The sequence below is a fragment of the Cherax quadricarinatus genome, chromosome 17, assembly GCF_038502225.1.
Source record: "Cherax quadricarinatus isolate ZL_2023a chromosome 17, ASM3850222v1, whole genome shotgun sequence".
Lineage (NCBI taxonomy): Eukaryota > Metazoa > Arthropoda > Malacostraca > Decapoda > Parastacidae > Cherax > Cherax quadricarinatus.
In genome coordinates this window covers 49,697,288-49,720,110 of record NC_091308.1, presented here as the reverse complement: position 1 = coordinate 49,720,110, position 22,823 = coordinate 49,697,288, and the positions used below count along the sequence as shown (strand labels likewise).

At 36.8% G+C, this 22,823-nt stretch overlaps 1 protein-coding gene across 2 annotated transcripts in view; it reads left to right on the top strand.

The window, feature by feature from the left end:
* LOC128686295 (protein Hook homolog 3) overlaps positions 1-22,823 on the top strand; it is a 753,866-nt gene that overhangs the window by 601,588 nt on the left and 129,455 nt on the right. For both annotated transcript variants that reach the window (XM_070085977.1, XM_070085978.1), the window contains exon 11: positions 6,636-6,779. In XM_070085977.1, the coding sequence (XP_069942078.1) occupies positions 6,636-6,779 (144 nt within the window). The remainder of the gene's footprint in view (positions 1-6,635; positions 6,780-22,823) is intronic.

Here is a 22,823-nt window from a genome sequence, read left to right as displayed (position 1 = left end):
TCACTCAAGACAAAAGATTTACTGGGTAATAAATTGTAACTAGGAATGATTGGTCATGGTTTATGAAATCTTGATAATTAAATGAGACCGATCAAAACCCCGTAAAACAGACTGGGGGTTGTATGGGGGCCTCGCCTTTCCTCTGGGATATTGGCAAAACTCAAATATTTCCATTACTTTGAACCCAGTTTCAAGGTACTACTGGTCCTGGAACCAATAAAAATTATCTATATTTCAGTAGCATGTCTTCCATTTTATCAAATGGTACCAAGAAATATCCAGTAAAACCATAAAAATAAATCCTAGAAAACACTTTAAAGTCTATATTTAAACCAAACAGAGTTTTGCTTTTCCTATCACGTACCTGTGAAGGCTTACTCAGCCCTGTAAGATCTAAAGTTGGTCTTACCAAGGCTGGCTCCTCCTTAGGAAAATTAATGAATAGAAAAAGAATAATAACATACATATATATTAACACTTTATTGTTATAATTGAAAATATAAAATACAGTGGACCCTCGAATTTAGTAGTGCCATTTCTGTATGCAAAACTATTTTTATTATCTATAAAATGTATTTCTTGTTTATATTTCCCATAGGAATTAATGTAAATCCAATTAAACCATTCCAGACACACAAAATTATTAACAAAAAATACATTTTATAGATAAAAATAGTTTTGCATACAGAAACGGAACTACTAAATTCGAGGGTCCACTGTATTTAAATATGAACTTTTATCCTACTTGAAAGAAAAATGAAAAATAAAATATAAAAATATCTGAATTCAACGCTAATATGTACAGTTAGACTGGGGTGTCTGGCTGATGTTGACACCGTGTATTGTAGAAATTGTAGCCGTTACTGATGATGGGGGCGGTCACAGCTGTTGAGTGACAACTCAACGACTAGTTCATCACAGAGTCTCTAGCCTTGAATAATCCATCAAGATGATAGGAAAGCAGGTCTTTCATCACTGCAAAGATGAGGGGTAGTTGTCTGGGGTTGGCTACACTCAGGTATGTAGATAAAAAGGTGACGTCCCAGAATTCATGTAAAGTTTGTCTCCTTCAACACTGTTTCTTTGGTTGCCAGATGACCCAAGCTAACATTCCAAGCTAGAAAGAGACAAAAGTTACACACTGCTTAAGAAATCACTCTCCATGATAAGTAAAGCATTTAAAAGACTGGTGAAGATTGAAATGCAAAACCTGGAAATCAAGGCAGAATGAACTACGTCCTAGAATTGGTTAAAAGTGAAGCTTTTAACCAATATATCCATTAAAAACAGGAGCAGAGGCTTTTACTTACAGTTGTGCTGGGAGCTGTGAGTCAAGTGATTACCATTTGGTCGGAGCCCCACACGTCACCTTTCCAGGTGGAGAAAGGGGGGGGATAGCAGGAGCTAGACTGACCCTACCTTAACAAGCAGACGGGCAATCAAACTATCGTCACCATATACTCGCTCGCTACTCCTATCTGTTGAACTTTTCCCTCACAGTACCACATGTGGGTAGGATTTTTTTATACTGTGCACACACTATACAGACCCATTTCCTCATATCCTTGCCAAAATTTATCGTTCACAGCTTATCTGAGTGAGCTGAGCTTGTGGCATAGAACCACGTCAGGGACCTTGGCCTCAACAAGGTAGTTTTGTGTGATGACCACTGAAAGGCTTAATGTCTACTAAAGGTCCTGTGAAAAGCTTTGGTTATTTACACTGTGCATATTTATATTGGCTTGGAGCACAACCCCATAATTTAAGACAAACTAAAGAATTTCTTTAAAAGTATACTTGATATGTAAAGGACCTTAATGGAAATTAGTCACTTTGCCTGACTTTTTGGGATTATCCTTTGTTTCCTACACATATGCTGCTATGTATGATAATCTGTGTAAATGTATTTATGTATACCGGAATAAACTTACTTATGCCATGAGCAAATCTCTCTTCAGAACATCATTGTTACTTTGATTAATGATATTTCAAGAGATGAACTCTTTGAAACAAAGTTCACACAATTATTAATGTTTTAGGTACTGAATTAGCAGTAGGTACAGATTCACAACTTACCAGATCTTCTAGAACCTAATGCTCAAGAATGTTTGTAAGACTAGAACCTAATACTGAAGAATGTGTATTTGTAAGACTAGAACCTAATACTGAAGAATGTGTATTTGTAAGACTAGAACCTAATGCTGAAGAATGTGTGTTTGTAAGACTAGAACCTAATACTGAAGAATGTGTATTTGTAAGACTAGAACTTAATGCTGAAGAATGTGTGTTTGTAAGACTAGAACTTAATGCTGAAGAATGTGTGTTTGTAAGACTAGAACTTAATGCTGAAGAATGTGTGTTTGTAAGACTAGAACTTAATGCTGAAGAATGTGTGTTTGTAAGACTAGAACTTAATACTGAAGAATGTGTGTTTGTAAGACTAGAACTTAATGCTGAAGAATGTGTGTTTGTAAGACTAGAACTTAATGCTGAAGAATGTGTGTTTGTAAGACTAGAACTTAATGCTGAAGAATGTGTGTTTGTAAGACTAGAACTTAATACTGAAGAATGTGTGTTTGTAAGACTAGAACTTAATGCTGAAGAATGTGTGTTTGTAAGACTAGAACTTAATGCTGAAGAATGTGTGTTTGTAAGACTAGAACTTAATACTGAAGAATGTGTGTTTGTAAGACTAGAACTTAATGCTGAAGAATGTGTGTTTGTAAGACTAGAACTTAATACTCAAGAATGTGTGTTTGTAAGACTAGAACTGAAGAATGTGTGTTTGTAAGACTAGAACTTAATACTGAAGAATGTGTGTTTGTAAGACTAGAACTTAATGCTGAAGAATGTGTGTTTGTAAGACTAGAACTTAATACTCAAGAATGTGTGTTTGTAAGACTAGAACTTAATGCTGAAGAATGTGTGTTTTTTGAGACTAGAACTTAATACTGAAGAATGTGTGTTTGTAAGACTAGAACTTAATACTGAAGAATGTGTGTTTGTAAGACTAGAACTTAATGCTGAAGAATGTGTGTTTGTAAGACTAGAACTTAATGCTGAAGAATGTGTGTTTGTAAGACTAGAACTTAATGCTGAAGAATGTGTGTTTGTAAGACTAGAACTTAATGCTGAAGAATGTGTGTTTGTAAGACTAGAACTTAATGCTGAAGAATGTGTGTTTGTAAGACTAGAACTTAATGCTGAAGAATGTGTGTTTGTAAGACTAGAACTTAATGCTGAAGAATGTGTGTTTGTAAGACTAGAACTTAAGGCTGAAGAATGTGTGTTTGTAAGACTAGAACTTAATGCTGAAGAATGTGTGTTTGTAAGACTAGAACTTAATGCTGAAGAATGTGTGTTTGTAAGACTAGAACTTAATACTGAAGAATGTGTGTTTGTAAGACTAGAACTTAATGCTGAAGAATGTGTGTTTGTAAGACTAGAACTTAATACTGAAGAATGTGTGTTTGTAAGACTAGAACTTAATGCTGAAGAATGTGTGTTTGTAAGACTAGAACTTAATGCTGAAGAATGTGTGTTTGTAAGACTAGAACCTAATACTGAAGAATGTGTGTTTGTAAGACTAGAACCTAATACTGAAGAATGTGTGTTTGTAAGACTAGAACCTAATACTGAAGAATGTGTGTTTGTAAGACTAGAACTTAATGCTGAAGAATGTGTGTTTGTAAGACTAGAACTTAATGCTGAAGAATGTGTGTTTGTAAGACTAGAACTTAATACTGAAGAATGTGTGTTTGTAAGACTAGAACTGAAGAATGTGTGTGTACATACATACTACATTACTACATAAGAATAAATGCATATTTATGGATGGTTTTGTTAGTTTACTGTATTGTCCTTGTTGCAGAATAATTGTCCTTGATGCAACATAATTGTCCTTGATGCAACATAATTATCCTTGATGCAACATAAATGTCCTTGATGTAGCATAATTGTCTGTGATGCAACATAATTGTCCTTGATGCAACATAAATGTCCTTGATGCAACATAAATGTCCTTGATGCAAAATAATTGTCCTTGATGCAACGTAAATGTCCTTGATGCAATATAATTGTCCTTGATGTAACATAATTGTCCTTGTTGCAAAATAGTCTCTGATGCTACATAGTTGTCCTTGTGTCCTTGATGCAACATAATAGACCTTGTGTGTCCTTGATGCCACATAATCCAATTTCATAAAATTTTCTTTGTCTTCTGTCATATTACAGGAGGTCAGAGAATGTCATTTTTTTTTTTAACACACTGGCCATCTCCTTATAAGGCAATGTGAACCGATTAAAAGAAACACTTTCACCATCACTCACTCCATCACTGTCTTACCAGAGACATGCTGACACTGCAGCACAGATGCTCCTCCAAACTGCAGTATTCCCACCCTTCTTTCAGAGTACTGGCACTGTATTTCCCACCTCCAGGACTCAAGTCTGGCTAACTGGTTTCCTTGAATTCCTTCATAAATGTTACCTTGCTCACACACTAACAGTACATCAAGTCATGAAAACTGTTTGCCTCCATTCACTCCTGTGTAACTTTTACATATGCATACAAAACCTTTACTCCCACTTCGCCTCCCACCTTTCCGAGGGTGACCCCTACCCCACCATCCCTCCACTACAGATTTACACTCTCCAAGTCATCTTATTTTACTCTACCTCTCTTAAGTGACCAGACCACCTCAGCCCAGAGATATTCACTTAGAGATATTCACACCACACATTGCCCTCAGACATTACATCGCCACTGCCTCCAGCCTCCTTGCTACAACATTCACAACCCAAGCTTCACACCCATATAAGAGTGTTGGTATGACTATACTCTGATACATTTTCCTCGTTTCCACAGGTGCTTCAATGCACCAAACACTTTTTTCTCCCTTGTCAATTTTATGGTTCACCTCATCTTTCATAGACCCATCTGCTGACAAGTCTACTCCCAAATATCTGAACACACACACTGCCTCCATATCCCCTACCTCCAATCTGATATCCAGTCGTTCGATACCTATTTCTTTTCTTTTATTTATTTATTTTTTTTTTATTCTCACCGCCCTGCTCTTTCCTCTGTTCACTTTTGATTTCCTTTTACATCCCCACCAACCTTGGTAACTTCTCATCAGAATCTCATAAAAGCATTGTGTCATTGGCAAAAAGCAACTGCAACAACTCCCACTGTGTATTAAATTCTTTATCTCTTAATCCCACATCTCTCTCTAACACCCGAGCATTCATTTCTTTTACAACTTTGTTTATAAATTTGTTAAACAACCATGGTGACATCTCTTCTACATACCCTAACCCTCACTGTCCTCGTAAAAACTCTTAACTGCTGTCACAAACCTACCATCTGTTCCATGTACTTGAAACATTTGCCTACCAACCCTATCATATGCCTTTTCTAAATTCATAAATGCAATGAAAACATTCTTACCATCATCTAAATATTGTTCACTTACATGTTTCAGTGTAAACACTTGGTCCACACATTCCCTACCCTTCTCTCAATCTCTTTCTTACTCTCCATGTATTCCACCCTCTGTATATCACTTCTACCTTGTAAAAGCCTCTCATATACTAACTTTTTTCTCACTTACCCCTCCTTTACCTCATTGTTCCACCAGTCGGTCCTCTTCCCTCCCACATCCACCCTCCTAACTCCACAAACTTCTGCTGCACACACTAACTGTACTCTTAAAACTACTCCATACCTCTATGACCTCCTCTTCATTACCTATACTCTCTCTCTCCAGCACATCTTTCTCCCAACAGTTATAATAAAATAATAAGATCTATATTTACTACAAGTACATGCACTAACTGTCTCTTTCTTTACTGTATTAACTTTCACTTCTCACATATTCACTGATGTCATACTCTCTGTCCCCCTTCTACCTCTTACTCTCACTGTAGCTACAGCTAAATAATGATCTGATATGTCTGTTGCCCCTCTATAAACATGCACATCCAGGAGTCTACCCTTGCTCCTGGCATTTTAGTCACCTCCTACGACACGCATGGCTTATGGAGGTAGAATTCTATTCCACTTCCCCATGGAGATAAGAGGAGATAGACAAGAACAAGAACTAATAATAAAATAGAAAACCCAGAGGGTTGTACATGCATGAGTAGTGTGGCCCAAGTGTAAGTAGAAGTAGCAAGACGTACCTGAAATCTTGCATGTTTATGTGACGGAAAAAAAAATTGTTGTTTACATGTAATAATATATTGTTAAGCACGAAAGAAAGTATCTAAGACTTATTTTAATCCACATAGTCCTTGAATTTATACATTTATATTCCTTTTTTTTCTGTAACTAATCATTCAGCACTACTGCTACTCCTTCCTTAGCTCTGACTCAGATACACCTGACTTAATCCCATTAACTTTTCCTGCTGAAACTCCCCTACTCCCTTCAGCATTGTTTTGCTTAGAGCCTAGACATCCAACTTCTTTTTATTCATAACATTCAAAATCATTTCTTTCTTATCATCTGTACTACATCTATTCACATTCTGTTATCTTCAGTAATTTTATAAGATTATTTTACCTTTTCATTCTTGAGAAGCATTGAACACAGGGATATTAACATCTACAATACCTGTGCATGTTTCCAGAGAGAAGCTGATGCGACTGCAGCATGAAAATAGCATGTTGAAGCAGAGAGCAGCTGAGGGTGGCAGCCGTGAACAATTGCCTGTTCTTCAAACTCTGGTATCAGACTTACAGGAGCGCCAGAATTCCTTGACTCAGGAGAACAGGTGGGATTCGAAAGGAGACTTAGGTTACTCAAAATACAAGCTCAGTGAAGAGTGTATCACCCCTCCAGCTTTCACTAATTACTCCTTCTTAGATGCGTATTTAAGTGTTGATCCCAATAGGAAGATGAAATTATTTAAGAGAAATTTGAAATGGGCAAGTGAATCTGACTTGCTAATTTTGCGTCAACCTAAAGGACTGCTGCCAACTAATTTCTTGACTTCAACTTTACCTTTGCAACAACCTAGATCTCTTCCTCCTCTGTCTGTTGCTTCCTCTTCCTTTGCCACACAGACAAGTAAAGAGAGCCCAATTGTTATTCACCACATTCATGAGTTTAAAATGTCACCATCACCAACAAATGAAGATAGTGGTTGTTGTCGCACTTCACCCAGCAGCTGTGAAGGCTGTGAAGATACAGGCTGTACCAGTGCTCATTCACCAGATTATTCTGGCACAATGGATTCTGGTATCTCAGGAATTTACTCAAACACCTTAGAATCAGGGATGTCTGGAGTGTTCCGCTGCTTGAGTCCTGTTATTCCTTCCATAGTTGAAGAATGTACAACCCATCACATGACAGACATTCTGCCAGCGTTAGGTGGTCATCGAGTGTCATCTCCATCAGTGATGCATCACTCCCACCCAGCACACACTTCTTGTCTCAACTGTTGTTCTCCTCATGTCTCCCAAGGAGATGAGAATGGTGATGGCAGTAGCAAAGAAATAGGAAAAGCTAGTTGTGTATCTCCATTACCCCCTCCACGTCCCCATACTGTGTGTTCATTAAGCTCTCCTTACAAGTATTCCCAAAGGACCTCACCCAGCTCTATATCTTCACTGCGACAGTTACCTGTCTCTCAAGCTTTATCACCACATTTAAGTTCCTCCTCGTCAGTGTTTCCTCTACCTTCTATATATCTTCCATCAACAGTGGTAGACCTCTCTCTTGTTTATACTCAATCAAATAAATCTTTATTATCTAAACCAGCACTGGGGGGAGAGCCTCAGTGTTCCCCTCATACATCATCAAACTCCTTGACATCTCCCACTTACTCATCTCTGAACCCCTTGCCAGTATCTTCTCCACAAGGTCGTAGGACAAGTTCAGGTTTTCCTTGGTCTTCACTCCCGCCTGAATCCCCTACTCCTCACAACTCTCCACGCTTGCCTAATAGCATTAATGCCACTCGTAACAGATCTTGTAAAAATTCATCTTTACATAATGAGACTGCCACAAATATCAGAGAGATTCCAGTTACACAAAATAGTCTTGTAAGTAGGGCTAATAGTCCAGAAAAAGAGAGTAGGTCTTACCAAGAATTGAATAAATATAGTTTAGAGTCGGGAAGTAATAAGAATATTTTAGTAAGTAGTGCAGTTTCCTCTGATTCCTATGTACCACCAACTTCGAGGAATAGAGTAGTATCCGAGGAAAGCTCGAAGAGGCTGCCTAGTACTAATGTACCTCAATTATCAGAGAATAATTCAAGTAAAGTTGGACGAAATAAGGATAGTGAAAAGATTTTTGATAATACTGTGTTACATTTTCCTGCTGAAAAGAGAGAATTGATGGTAAAAAGCGAGAATGTCAGTATTTCTCAGATGTCAAATAATAAGTCTTCTACAGAGGTCAAAAGTGATAAAACACAAGTGATGTTACCTAAGGCAGGAGGAGGCTCATCTCTTGCCAGCAGTGTTGACAAAGAGAGTAAACCAGTGGTAGAAGCTTCAGAAGATCTTAGAGTGCATAATTCCTCTGGATATAAATATCCTGCTGTTGTTAGAAGCAACAATAGTGCCATGCCAGTCTCCATTTCGAAAAATACCTATACTCCTACAACTGTTAAGAAAGTTAATGGAAAAGAAAAAAATTATCCTAAAAGCAATCTTATCTCCAAGAACAGTTCAGCAGCAGGAAGCAGCAACCAAGGATCACCACCACATACTAAGTCTGGTAATCATGTCAAATTCTCTGAGCCTGTGGTAAGCCAAGTCACTCACAGTCATCATGAAACTATCCCAAACCACTACTCTCCAGCTTCTCCTAGAGAACGAATGCTTGCAGTCAGAAGTAAATCACTTCGAAAAACCATACCTTTAAAAACTGCCACTACTAAACAGGAGTTTCTGAAAAGTAAGAAAAGTACCCCAGAGATCACCTTGCTTAGTGACACACTTTTCACTCACTTTGAAGTGTCTCCCAAGCCTCTGCATCAGAGGTTGGAAAGAGACTTGGTTCCCTCCACTACTGATACAGATACTGACCTGGAAACTCTAGAACGAAAGTTAACTTTAGGAATGTACTCTGCTCCTCTTGTAAGTTCAGAATCCTGTGCTTCATTTAGTCAGGATGACGGTGATGAAGACCCGTCTGCAACAGATTATTGCACAGATAATGCCTCTGATATGGATGAATATAACCCAAACCAGTTCAAGGTTTACAGTGATAATCGGCATCATAGCAAAGCAAACATAAATAATGTTGAAGGATCTAGGATCCTGGAAGGAAACAATGTTACAGCTTTAAGTGAGAGAACAAGTGCACCAACGCTTTCTCATACATACACCTTCTTTCGCAGACAGAGCAAAGCAAAGAAGCAAAGAAAAGTGGCAGTCAAGGAGTCATTACCACTAGCTATTAGTGGTGGAGTTGTGAAACCTAAAAACAAAACAGCCAAACACATGGTGGCCGAGACATTTAATGCAATGTTTACTCTTTGTACACCATAATAGTTTATGACTCAGTAATGAAAGTTGAAGAATTGTAATGAATCCAGTGACTGATGCATGTGCTCTGGCATGTGTGGTTGTGCCAGTGACTGATGCATGTGCTCTGGCATGTGTGGTTGTGCCAGTGACTGATGCATGTGCTCTGGCATGTATGGTTGTGCAAAACTCCATGTATTGATGAGTGCCTTCATGACATGCACTCACTATTGTCACACTCAGAACTAGCTCAGTATACTGTTGTGCTCAGTACTGTCACACTCAGAACTAGCTCAGTATACTGTTGTGCTCAGTACTGTCACACTCAGAACTAGCTCAGTATACTGTTGTGCTCAGTACTGTCACACTCAGAACTAGCTCAGTATACTGTTGTGCTCAGTACTGTCACACTCAGAACTAGCTCAGTATACTGTTGTGCTCAGTACTGTCACACTCAGAACTAACTAAAATACTGTTATGCTCAGTACTGTCACGCTCAGAACAAACTCAGTATACTGTTGTGCTCAGTACTGCTACTCTCAGAACTAACTCAATATACTGTTGTGTTCAATACTGTTACATTCAGAACAAACTCAGCGGTTGTGGTAACATTATCAACATGTCACTCTTCATCTTCACGATGCAAACTTCACCACGTAAATACACAAATTTCAGATTATACCTTACAAGACAAACATTTTATATGACATAAATTCTTCTTTCTACTAGATCATCTTAACTTAATAATGAGCAACTAACCTAAACTCTGACATTGCTTATTATTTGGCATTTAAATCTCGGTGGATATATTTATGTAATGATTCTTTGCCTGCCTTCAGCTGTCTTATTCTAATGTATTCTGCTCTTCTAGTCATGATTCTGTCTTAACAGCAGCTCTTTAGGTTGTAACCTCAGCAATATCTTCTAAGTGCAGTCACTTAGACATATTATTTTTTTGAAATAGTTTAAAATTAGTAAGCTCGGCTTACTATCGCCCATACAACTAGTCATACATGAAGTGTTATTACAACATTTAGCCTTGTGGTGCTCTTATGCATATTACTATGTAAGACTTTAAAGTGCAGTGTTGTGCCAAACATAGATGTAATGTTGCATCATCTATGCTCTTCACTCTAGGTAAAATACACTTTGTTTTTGCTTAACTAACCAACTTCTATTAGTACATTTTGAAATGTACACAAATGACATTTACCATTGTCATCTCTGTTAGATACTCATTAACTGTTGTGCAAAATTATTGGAAGTCGGTACATTTTGTTGCTGACATTTTGTATTATTAAATGTCATAGTGTTACCTAAGGTGAGCTGGATGGTGCTCACCTGCAGGTGTTAACAATGAAGGTTTAGCTTGATTAATACTGTGCAGCTTGTGTGAGCTTCAAGTGTTGAGCTTTCTGCTCTACATTTGTCTAGGTCAGCAGTAGAGCCTCCTGCTCTACAATTGTCCAGGCCAGCAGTAGAGCTTTCTACTCTGTAGCTGCTTAGGTCAGCAGTAGAGCAGAGTCAGCAATATTGCTTTCCTTTTGTTATTAACAAATTATTATATGACTGAATCAGTAATTGTTATTTGTACTGTATTTAGTTAACATATTTTAAGTTGAACAGATATTTTACTTAGCATGTTAAGTTATTTATGAGTTATCTTGACCAGTTATTAAAATAATATGGAGCTAAATTTTTGCACTGCATGTGAAGTATGGCTGATCAATGTCTTCATGTCACTCAGTAATGAAGATGTGCTAGCATGATTTATGAAGCTATAATAACATAAGGTGCAGCCTTGTGCCATGCCCTCGTGTATTGCACAAGTTTGTTCTTACATCTTGGAAAATTAATGTTTTCATTAGGATTTACAAATCAAGGCAATTTTACCTTTTATTAGTAGCTAAAATTAGAAGTTATATAATTTATTCAATATTATAATTACTAGATCCAAAAGGAAATTCATTTCTAGCCTCTCTCTAGGAATCTCAGGAGTGAAGCGCTCCTAGTCTCGCCATAATGAAATAGCAACATTCTACTGATGTAAGAATATTATGAAAACACTTCCTAAGCAGATTTTCAAAACTTATTGATCAAATTTTTTTGATTATATAACAAGTTTACTAGCAAAATGAATATCATAATACAAATGTTATATATGCATAATAGAAAGTTAACAAATTTTTTCAGGAAACAATCTTATATTTGAAGGCTGAGGGAAGGAAGGGAAAAGGGAAGGAAGGGAAAGGGAAGGAAGGGAAAGGGAAGGAAGGGAAAGGGAAGGCAGGGGCCAGTCCAAGGCTGGGCTCTGGGAGTAGAAAAACTCTTGGAACTCAGTATCAAAGACAGATGTACACTAAGTACTGTATTACAAGATAGAGTATTAGAGGTACTAAAGAAGCCCAGGACCAGCATTTAGTATTTAGAAACAAAAATAAAGTTGAGTGTAAGTAGGTTCCTTGAAGAAACAAATAAAATGTTTAGAATGTTCACAGGAAGATACAGAAAATGTTTTGTAGTCAAAACTATAATGTATATACAAGTGAGAGTGCAAAACTATAATGTATATACAAGTGAGAGTCAGTAAGTCACATTGAGGAGTTGGACTCTTACAGAGACTCGGTTTGCTTCATGGAATTGTTGAAATCATCATATAATAGAGTAGAAGTACTGGGTATTGAAGTGAAGAGCCAGAAGCTGATAATTATCCTTCTGTATAAACAACCATCAACAATGGAAGAGGAATCCACAAAACAGATTAAGAAGATTCATAGCTGCCTTGAAACCCTGGAAAATTGTGCACCAATTATTGTCCTCCTTGGAGACTTCATCACTCTAAATGTTAAGTGGAAGATGGTAGACAACAGCATTGTACCAGAAGTAGTATCTGGAAGCATATTAGCCCGGCACATATTAGAGAGATATCGAGGCTCTGTGGAAAGTTTTCTTTGAACTAACAGTTATTAGAACCAACTAGAAATAAAAATGCACTAGACTTGATATTCACAAACAGTGAGGAACAGTAGGGTACAAACAAGCATAAATCCATGCATAGAGAGTCTCAGAAGTAGCCAACAAGAAGGGCTATTCAGTAAATTTAACTTGAACAACTGGAGAATTGTCTGAGACAGAATAAATATAAAAACTATTAGATGTTCCATAAGAAATGATTGTACACAACCTTTACCCACACCAGGACTGTACATGGAAAAGTTGAAGACAGAAGCATTACATAGGCTGTATCACACATGTTCTGCTGGGAAAGCCTACAAAGAAATCAGATGTTAAAGAGAATATAGAAGTTTTATTTTTTTTTTTATTAACACATCGGCCATTTCCCACCAAGGCAGGGTGGCCTGAAAAAGAAAAACTTTCATCATCACTCACTCCATCCCTGTCTTGCCAGAGGCATGCTTACACTACAGTTATAAAACTGCAACATTAACACCCCTCCTTCAGAGTACCGGCAATGTACTTCCCATCTCCAGGAATCAAATCCAGCCTGCCAGAAAAAAGTTACTGAACAGCTTAAAAATGGGCACATAACGAAGGAAAGATGATGTATGCCAAGAGATTACCAGTATAGAACAGAAATTGCAACATTCATACCAGATGGAAAAAGCACAAAAAATTATTCAAGAAATTACAAAACATGCCAAATATTCTACGTTTATGCAGAGTCCAAGTCAAAATTCACCTGTACAGTGCCCCAGCACTGATGGGAGCTTCATACACCGATAATGAAAGAGAAGTTCAATAAATAACAGGAAAGGTGAGGCTCAAGACAGTTTTTTCATTATGTCCACTTTACTAAATATATATTGTATCTGACACCATAAATGTCTCAGAATGCAAACAAGCAATGGAAAACATTATCCACATGTACAACACCAGGCAGGACCTGAGCCATGGAACACTGTTCAGTTTCTCCTCACTTAACGACGTCCTCATTTAATGACCGCTCAGACTTGCAACCAGCTCTCTGACCAGTATGCATACCTAAGTAATGTATTTTAGAGCTAATTTCCTCTATTCTGTTTATTACAATATACTACTGTATAAACATTTAAAAATATACTAAAAATGTTAAAAATGGTGCAAAAGTGACATTAAAACAATATCTACAGATGGTTGACACAAACCCACTATCAGTGTAGTATGCTCCTTGCTTAACAACCAATTTGTTTACAAACTTACTCTTAGGAACAGAGCTCTGTCGTTAAGTGAGGGGAGACTGTACTTGTTACAACACTCGCATAATGACCAGGTACCCACTACACTTGTTACAATACTCACATAATGGCCAGGTATCTGCTACACTTGTTAAAACATTCATATACATGACCAGGTACAGTGGAACCTTGGTACTGGAACAGCTCTGTACTCAAATAATTGTACAGTGGAACCCTGGATTTTGTACTTAATCCATTCCAGAAGGTCGGTCTAAATCCAAAATGTACAAAAACTGAAGTAATATTTCCCATAAGAAATAATGTAAATACAATTAATCCGTTCCAGACACCCAAAAATATTAGCAAAAAATACATTTTTTCAAGAATATAGTTTTACATACAGAAAACAATGAGAAATAAATATAAATGACTAATTTTAGTGATAAATGAACATTACTTACCTTTAATTGCTGAAGAAGGCACCTTCTTCCCTCTCTCTTCCTCCTCCTCTGAAGCAATTCTATAATGTTTTTCATCTTCTTTACCAAAGGGCTGGCACTAAGAACTGTCTTTGGACCCATGGTGGCTTATTTCGCAGTCGCAATCAATAAACAAGCACAAAAATTGCGAAATGTTTCGGATGAATTCTCACTCAACCAGTGACAGAGCCAGACTGAGACATGTATGCATGAGAGTGGCAGCATCCCGGGTGGGCGGACGCGTCTGATATATATGATCTCCAGGTGGAGGTACGAAATTCGGACCAAAATTTCTCCCAAAAGTGGTCTAAATCCGAAATGTATGATATTCGGTGTATACGAAATCTGGAGTTCCATTGTATTTGAACGCTTTATTCGATAAACAAATTGCTTAGTGATCAACCATTTGCTCAGCACTCAACCAAACAAACATGACCTGCCAGAACTTTGCTGTAAACTATTTTGTGTTTTTTCACATTTTTTGGTGTTTTTTTTATATTTGTTTAAATAAGTCATCATGGGGCCTAAGAGGGATAGTGATAACAGCCAACCGAAAAGAAAATTGGTTGGCAAAAATTCATTCAGTACTCGGACAGATTGACACACTAACAGCCTTCTGGAAAGAATTAAGTTCGAGTGCCAAGGTTCCACTGTTCTGTACTGTTACACTTGTTACAACCCTCACATAATGACCAGGTACCTGCTACACTTGTTACAACCCTCACATAATGACCAGGTACCTGCTACACTTGTTACAACACTCACATAATGACCAGGTACCTGCTACACTTGTTACAACACTCACATAATGACCAGGTACCTGCTACACTTGTTACAACCCTCACATAATGACCAGGTACCTGCTACACTTGTTACAACACTCATATAATGACCAGGTACCTGCTACACTTGTTACAACCCTCACATAATGACCAGGTACCTGCTACACTTGTTACAACCCTCACATAATGACCAGGTACCTGCTTTACTTGTTACAACACTCACATAATGACCAGGTACCTGCTACACTTGTTACAACCCTCACATAATGATCAGATACCTGCTACACTTGTTACAACCCTCACATAATGACCAGGTACCTGCTACACTTGTTACAACCCTCACATAATGACCAGGTACCTGCTACACTTGTTACAACCCTCACATAATGACCAGGTACCTGCTACACTTGTTACAACCCTCACATAATGACCAGGTACCTGCTACACTTGTTACAACCCTCACATAATGACCAGGTACCTGCTACACTTGTTACAACCCTCGCATAATGATCAGATACCTGCTACACTTGTTACAACCCTCACATAATGACCAGGTATCTGCTTCACTTTTACAACCCTCACATAATGATTAGGTACCTACTACACTTGTTACAACTCGCATAATGACCAGGCACCTGCTACACTTGTTACAACCCTCACATAATGACCAGGTACCTGCTTTACTTGTTACAACACTCACATAATGACCAGGTACCTGCTACACTTGTTGCAACACTCACATAATGACCAGGTACCTGCTTTACTTGTTACAACCCTCACATTATGACTAGGTACCTGCTACACTTGTTACAACCCTCACATAATGACCAGGTACCTGCTACACTTGTTGCAACACTCACATAATGATCAGATACCTGCTACACTTGTTACAACCCTCACATAATGACCAGGTACCTGCTTCACTTGTTACAACCCTCACATAATGACTAGGTACCTGCTACACTTGTTACAACCCTCATACAATGACCAGGTACAGTGGAACCTCAAAAATCAAACGTATCACATATCGAACTTTTCGAAAATAGGACCATTTTTTCGGACAAACTGTGTCCCTATTATCGAACGCACCCCTATTTTCAGACTGCCGGGTACGGGACCTGTCTGCCGCTCACTGTGTCCATGTTCCCGGTCAGGCGCCGTGATCAGTCTAGCTTTGTTTATGCTTGAGTGAACACTAACCTGCGCTCTCATTCATACATTTTATGATTATTTCGTTGTGTTTAGTGCTTGTGGGACTGTGAAATAAGCTGCCATGGGCCCAAAGAAACTTGCTAGTGGTACCCCTGTGGTAAAGAAAGTGAGAAACACCATATATGTGAAGAAGGAAATAATACAGAAGTATGAGTGGTGTGAGACTTGTTGAGCTTGCCAGGATGTATGGGAAAACAAGTCGACAATCAGTTCTATCCTGTCAAAGAAAGAACAAATCAAGGAAGCTGATGTTGCAAAAGGTGTTAATATAGGGAGTGGATGAGGTGCCTTTTTCAAAGATTAAGGAGATTTGTGCCAAGTGGAATGATGTCCAAATGTTTGTGCAGAAGTACCACCCTGAGCAAGCTGAAACAAGCCATCTTTGCAACAAGTTCAGTGACAGAACCATGTCCCATTTTAGGGAAATGTTAAAGAGGCACCAGAAATAGAGGACTGTGGACAGTTATTTTGTGAGACAGGGGTCCAGTGACTCTCAAGCTGGTCCTAGTGGCATTAAAAGACAGAGAAGGGAAGTAACCCCAGAGAGGGCTTTACCTGAAGTCCTCATGGAGGGGGATTCTCCTTCCAAACACTAACCCCAACTCCCTCTCTCCTCCTCCCTATCTTCCAGATGCCATCACCAATCTTCAATAAAGGTAAGTAAAATTGTTATTTTATATGTATTACTATACATAATTAAAAACTATAGTATTTGTTGTATGTAAAACTGTAATTAATCTCTATAAAATGTATTTTTTGTGTGAATATTTTTGGGTTTCTGGAACGGATTAATTGTATTTACATTATTTCTTATGGGAAATATTGCTTCAAATTTCAGACTTTGCGAATTTAGAACTAGCTCCTGGAACGGATTAAGTTCGATTTTTGAGGTTCCACTGTACCTGCTTCACTTGTTACAACCCTCACTGTAATACTAGTGACTCAGGTATTTACTGTAGTTACCTGTACTACAACCCTTCTTACTGCATGATTCACTACCTACTGCCCTCAACACAACTTTGCCACACCACATACCCAGGCACATAATACACTGATCATAACAGTGAGGTGGGTAGAGATGTGTAGTGTGTTGTGTCAGATATGAGGGAAGGAGGGAATGTAAGAGGCAAGGATAAAATGGGAGAGAGGAAGGTTAAGACATAATTGAGAGGTGAAGATGAAATGTGAGGGATAGGGAGAGGAGAGAAGAATGGTAAGAGAACTTCATTTGAGTAGTGTGCATTAATTTTAATTTTTTTCTGTTAAAAATAAATTGTTAGAAAATTATGGTTTAGGAAATTATCTACCATTATAAAATGGTGTGTATGGTAAAATAAGCTTCCAGTTCACTACACAAATAACCCGCACTCAGGAGACTGAAATTGATGATAATGTTTTGGTCTCGCTTGAACCATAAACAAGTCACACAGTTCCCAACATTCTAGTTGCAAACAGTTTTCAGAAATGTCTCATTAACTGATTATAGCTCTATTGTATACACACTTAAAGTGACCCAGTGAACTGCAGCATCCTTGCCCATCCTTCAGAGTAAAGGGACTGAGCTTCACACCTCCAGAACACAAGTCCAGTTAATGGCTTTCTCTGAGTCCCTTTGTAAATGTAGGAGTACTGGGGATAGGAGGCAACATATAACATGTTATACCTGTATCTTGCTCATTCTCTGGCAACAGGTCATATCATTCCCTAAATTTTTCAACATTGGTTATTTATGTCTAATCTTCTTAATTACACATATCATTTCACTGTTGTAAAGACAGTCAAAGAGTTGAATTCTGACTGATATACACAGACTGTACTAAGTGGCTGCATGTTATCTGTTCACACCACAGAACTTTTTATTGCCTTTTATCTCATGAATATATTTTTTCTGCTGTGGTATAAGTGGTTATTCTTACACAAATAACCTGCACGTAGGAGAATGAAACTTATGACGACATTTCAGTCCGACTTAAACCATTAACTAGTCACACAGAAATGCAAAGGAAAGGAAGCCATTATATATACAAGAAGGTGGGCCGGGAGTAGACTGAGAGGAGGAAATGTGGGTTATTTAGGTGCTGTTCCAGTTACTATATTACCTTATTCTTTATGGTTATTTTTTATGGATAGCAGACAACCTAACGTAGATTGACAGAGAGATATGCTGCAAACTGTATGTGAAAAATCTACTTAGATGCTTCTGGGAGGACAATTGCTATCTTACACTAAGTTAATGAAAACCCCGCAAGTCTTTTTTCTTTCTAGAAATTAAACAGGAAAGTTGTATGTAAATGGTATACAGTACCGACAAGATGAAGAATCAGACATATGTGCAACATCATGGTGTCTTTATTTGTAGACATTTTGCCAACCAGTGGTTTTATCAATACAATACAAAGATATAATGTGAAGAATTATATACAAAAGATAAATTGATCAGTCTGTCAATCCTGTTGTCTTGAAGAAACTGAAGTACAGTCATGGAGTACCAAGCTCCGTGACTGTGCTTCAGCGATACAGTACATAGTAACTAATAAGAAACACTACTGTCAAGTGATTACTGAATACAAGTAAACTTACATTCAGTAATAACGAGGAAAAGCTCGTTAAACGAGCTTTTCCTCATACGAGAGGACGATAATACAACTTGGGATGTTTGCTGTCTACCATTAACATTCCAGAGTTAAAACTCACTTTGCAACGTGCACACACAAATGAAAGATAGCTAAGACTTGTATGATGAAACACGTCTTGCAAAAATTATGTATTTGTATTGAAACTTTGAAACCTATGTATATCCTTGGTACATTTGACTTAACTTTAGATTGTTTAATACTGTCTAGTTAGGCCTGGTCACAGACCGGGCCGCGGGGGCGTTGACCCCCGGAACTCTCTCCAGGTAAACTCCAGGTATATTAATTTTGTGATGTTCAGACTGCAATTACAGATTTAAAAACAAATTAATATGAAGTTGGCTTGTTTGGTAAACAATCCTTCCCCACTATTCAGTGCTTATAAGTTATACTTAAAAATTAGGTACATGAACATAGTATACACAGCAGATATGTATGCTGTGTATATTGTGTATTTTATATGATTTAGGATCTCAGACTACTTAATAAGGACACATTAAAATAATCTATATATGATAAATTTCTGCTCTTGCAACTTTGTCATAGTTTATTCAGTTGATTTAATGGGTAGCAAAAATTATTTCAGTGTCATATATAGTCTATAATATTTATAATTAATAGAGACAAACTCAGCAAAGAACCTTAGAATGTTGCTGTGTCATTTGTGCATCTTAAAGAGGAGAGGCTATGTCAATGGATTCTACAGTTTATATATATATATATATATATATATATATATATATATATATATAATATTTTATATATATATATATATATATATATATATATATATATATATATATATATATATATATATATATATATATATATATATATATATATATAAATATAAATAATTACATACACACACATATACACATACACAATATTTTTTGTTTTTAACACAAATATTAAATGTACATAGTGTATAATAATTTTTCTGGACTGTGCTTTGAGTTTTGAGTGTGAAAATGGTTGTTTTTGAGTGCATGCTGGGCAGTTGTTGCATGTGAACTACAAACTAGCCCTACCTCACCTACCAGCACATATGCTCTTGTTCCTCTCACGTGATCATCTAGCTTGTTTTGTTCCTCTCACGTGATCATCTAGCTTGTTTTCTTACTCAGAGCTGCAGTATAAATATCACATAGATAGAAGCAGGGTGACCTTCACCTGTACTGTTGTACACAGTTCATACAGCAAGACAGACAAGTTCATACAGGTGTAATGCATGCCTAAGTATGTTAGACTCTTGGAGGAAACACAAATGTCCTCTATTCACACATACATACTTTCTATTAAATAATAATATATATGCAGTAGTGCAATATTAAATCTAGTGAACAGTGGTAAGGATTATGTTTAATTGTAGCTCTAAACTCTGATGCAAGTGATATAAATAAAGATATACGAGTCATGATTAATATGCCTCGTCTGTATTAGGTTAAATTAGAGGTAACACATTGTTACTATATAACCAACAATAATTTCTACTTGACAAGGCAGGTGGTTTGTATACATAAAATGTGACGCTGTAGGTGTCTTAAATGTACATTTTGCCGCTGAATCTTGATGCCAGACGTTCATTTAAAAGTTATATCGATACATAGAAAGTAAAGATTTATTTCTTTACAGCCCAAAAATATACTAAATACTAACTCATGATTAATTATCAAAATTAACAAATGTATTATCCTGAGATTAGCCAGTCATAATTTTTTAACAAGTCGGTAATTTCTTCTTTAGGCAAGTTACTATTTTATACTTAAAAATTAGTATAATATAGTATAATATACTATTTTGATTAAAGAAGAATTCCTTTGAGAAATAATGAATTTTGATGACACTTGAGTTATTTATGTATGGTGTTAAAAATGTTTGCACATTAATGTGTGAAAACATTTGATACTGAGTGAAGGATGATAATCAACTGTTCTTGCAACATTAAGTCTGATATTCTGAAATACATTAGTTATATTATGCAATACATTGTTGATGTATTTACGTTGCATTTTTGAGAACTCGTGGAACTGTTTACTACTGAGTGTATTACTAACTTCAGGTAAATTCTTGCTGAACAAGAAAATATTTTTCATCAATATAGCAAAATAATCCAAATTAGAGATAATATATACATATAATTTCATTATACTCTTCTGTAAATGTACTTAATTCTTGATACATTTAATATATCACTGCACACGGTCTTTTATTATTATACGAAAATTACACTTTACAATTTTTGATAAATAGAGCTGCGTATGTATCAGTATAGATATGCATACTGTTCTCACTATAAACTTTAATGCAGATTTATATATAAATATTTAATGGTGTAGAAATTTAATTAAGCAGAAGCATAAACACATTTGATGTATTTACTTGTAGTTATTTTAGCTTAGAGATGTTAAGGCACTTTATGAAGCAGCCTCAGCAAGCACTAGCTCACTCTCTCTCTCTCTCTCTCTCTGGTGCTGAGAAGCAATCTCAGCAAGCACTAGCACTCCTCTCTGGTGCTGAGAAGCAACCTCAGCAAGCCCTAGCAATCCTCTCTGGTGCTGAGAAGCAATCTCAGTTTTCCTGTGCAGAAAGCTGAGCACTTGCTTGTGTAGGTGTAAGTGTACGAGGTGAGGGTTAGTTTGTGGTATTCTCAACTCCTGAGTATGCATTATTTTACAGCATATTTTATATACATCTTTTCTAAGTTAATATTGATTATGTATAGAATATCAAATACAATTTTTTACTTAAGAATTCATCCGAGTTGTTTTATTTTGTTATACCCTAGTGTGGGTTGCTTGGGCTTGTTTGCTTGCTTGTTACTGCTCTCTTAGTTGTTCCTGCTCCTAACTCAGCCTCCATACTAACACATGCCACTAATATACTTATTATAAGCATGTTTATATCATTGTTAAATACACATAATAATTGTTATGAAGAACTAATATAATGTCAAGATTCTCCTACTAGAACTATTATAATGTTTAATAACTTTCTGAACAGGTGGTAAGATTTAGTCAGGATTACTTAGCCTTTTGATGAGTTTGTGTTCTTGATTTTCAAAGAATAGTTGCTATTGCAGGATTTATTGGACAACAAGCATATAGTAACTAAAATTTTTAACATAGCAACTAACATTGCTCTTACTGTGTGCCACTGAGTTATGTGGTAGCAGTGAAGACTAAGAGTAAAACTAGTCTGATTTGCTCTAACAAAACTAAAAACCTGGTGCCTGCTAGAGGAAGCATTATTACCAACTCACTTATTGGTAATAAAATAAATTCTTATGTTTTAATCTTAAGTATATTTCCATCTATATTTTCTGTGGTGTTTTGTGATAACCTAAATTGTGTTCCACTCTACTTATAAACTTTTATTTTCTGTAAGAATTCCCAACATCTTCATTCAACATTTACATACTTTTTTGAAGTATGTGGGATTATGAAATTATACTTATAACATTTGTAAAAGAAGTTGGCATCCTCATTTTCACATGTACTAACTGCCGTTCATAGCTCAAGAGATGTCACACAGTAGAAATGCATCAAGTGGAAGGTGTGTGCAGCCTGCAGATGATACTCAACCTCTTTGACCTCATTTATAGACTTGTTGATGTGTGTGTTGAGGGTGATGCTGGCTGTGTGCTTGCCATGGTGGACTCTAACAAACCCAGTTTGAATCTTGGGTAAACTTGTGTATTGATACACACCTATGTTAGTCAAACTGAAATATAGTAACCTAATAACTAAAATTAGTTTAACGCAGTTGTGTGTGGTAATGATTAGAATTGCTAGAAATGTACTTTAGCATAATGTTTATTATATATATGAACTTTATTGTGGAATTTATAGAATATATGAAAAAATATGGAAAGCTTATGACTAGAGTAATATTATTATTGTTAGGATAATTGAGCTGAAACTGACTTGTTGTGGCATCTTTAACTTGTTAACTCACAGGTACTTCCCTCACACTACTGCCCTACACCGATGGCTTCCTCACACTACTGTCCTACACTGATGACCTCCCTCACAACTACTGTCTGTCCTACACTGA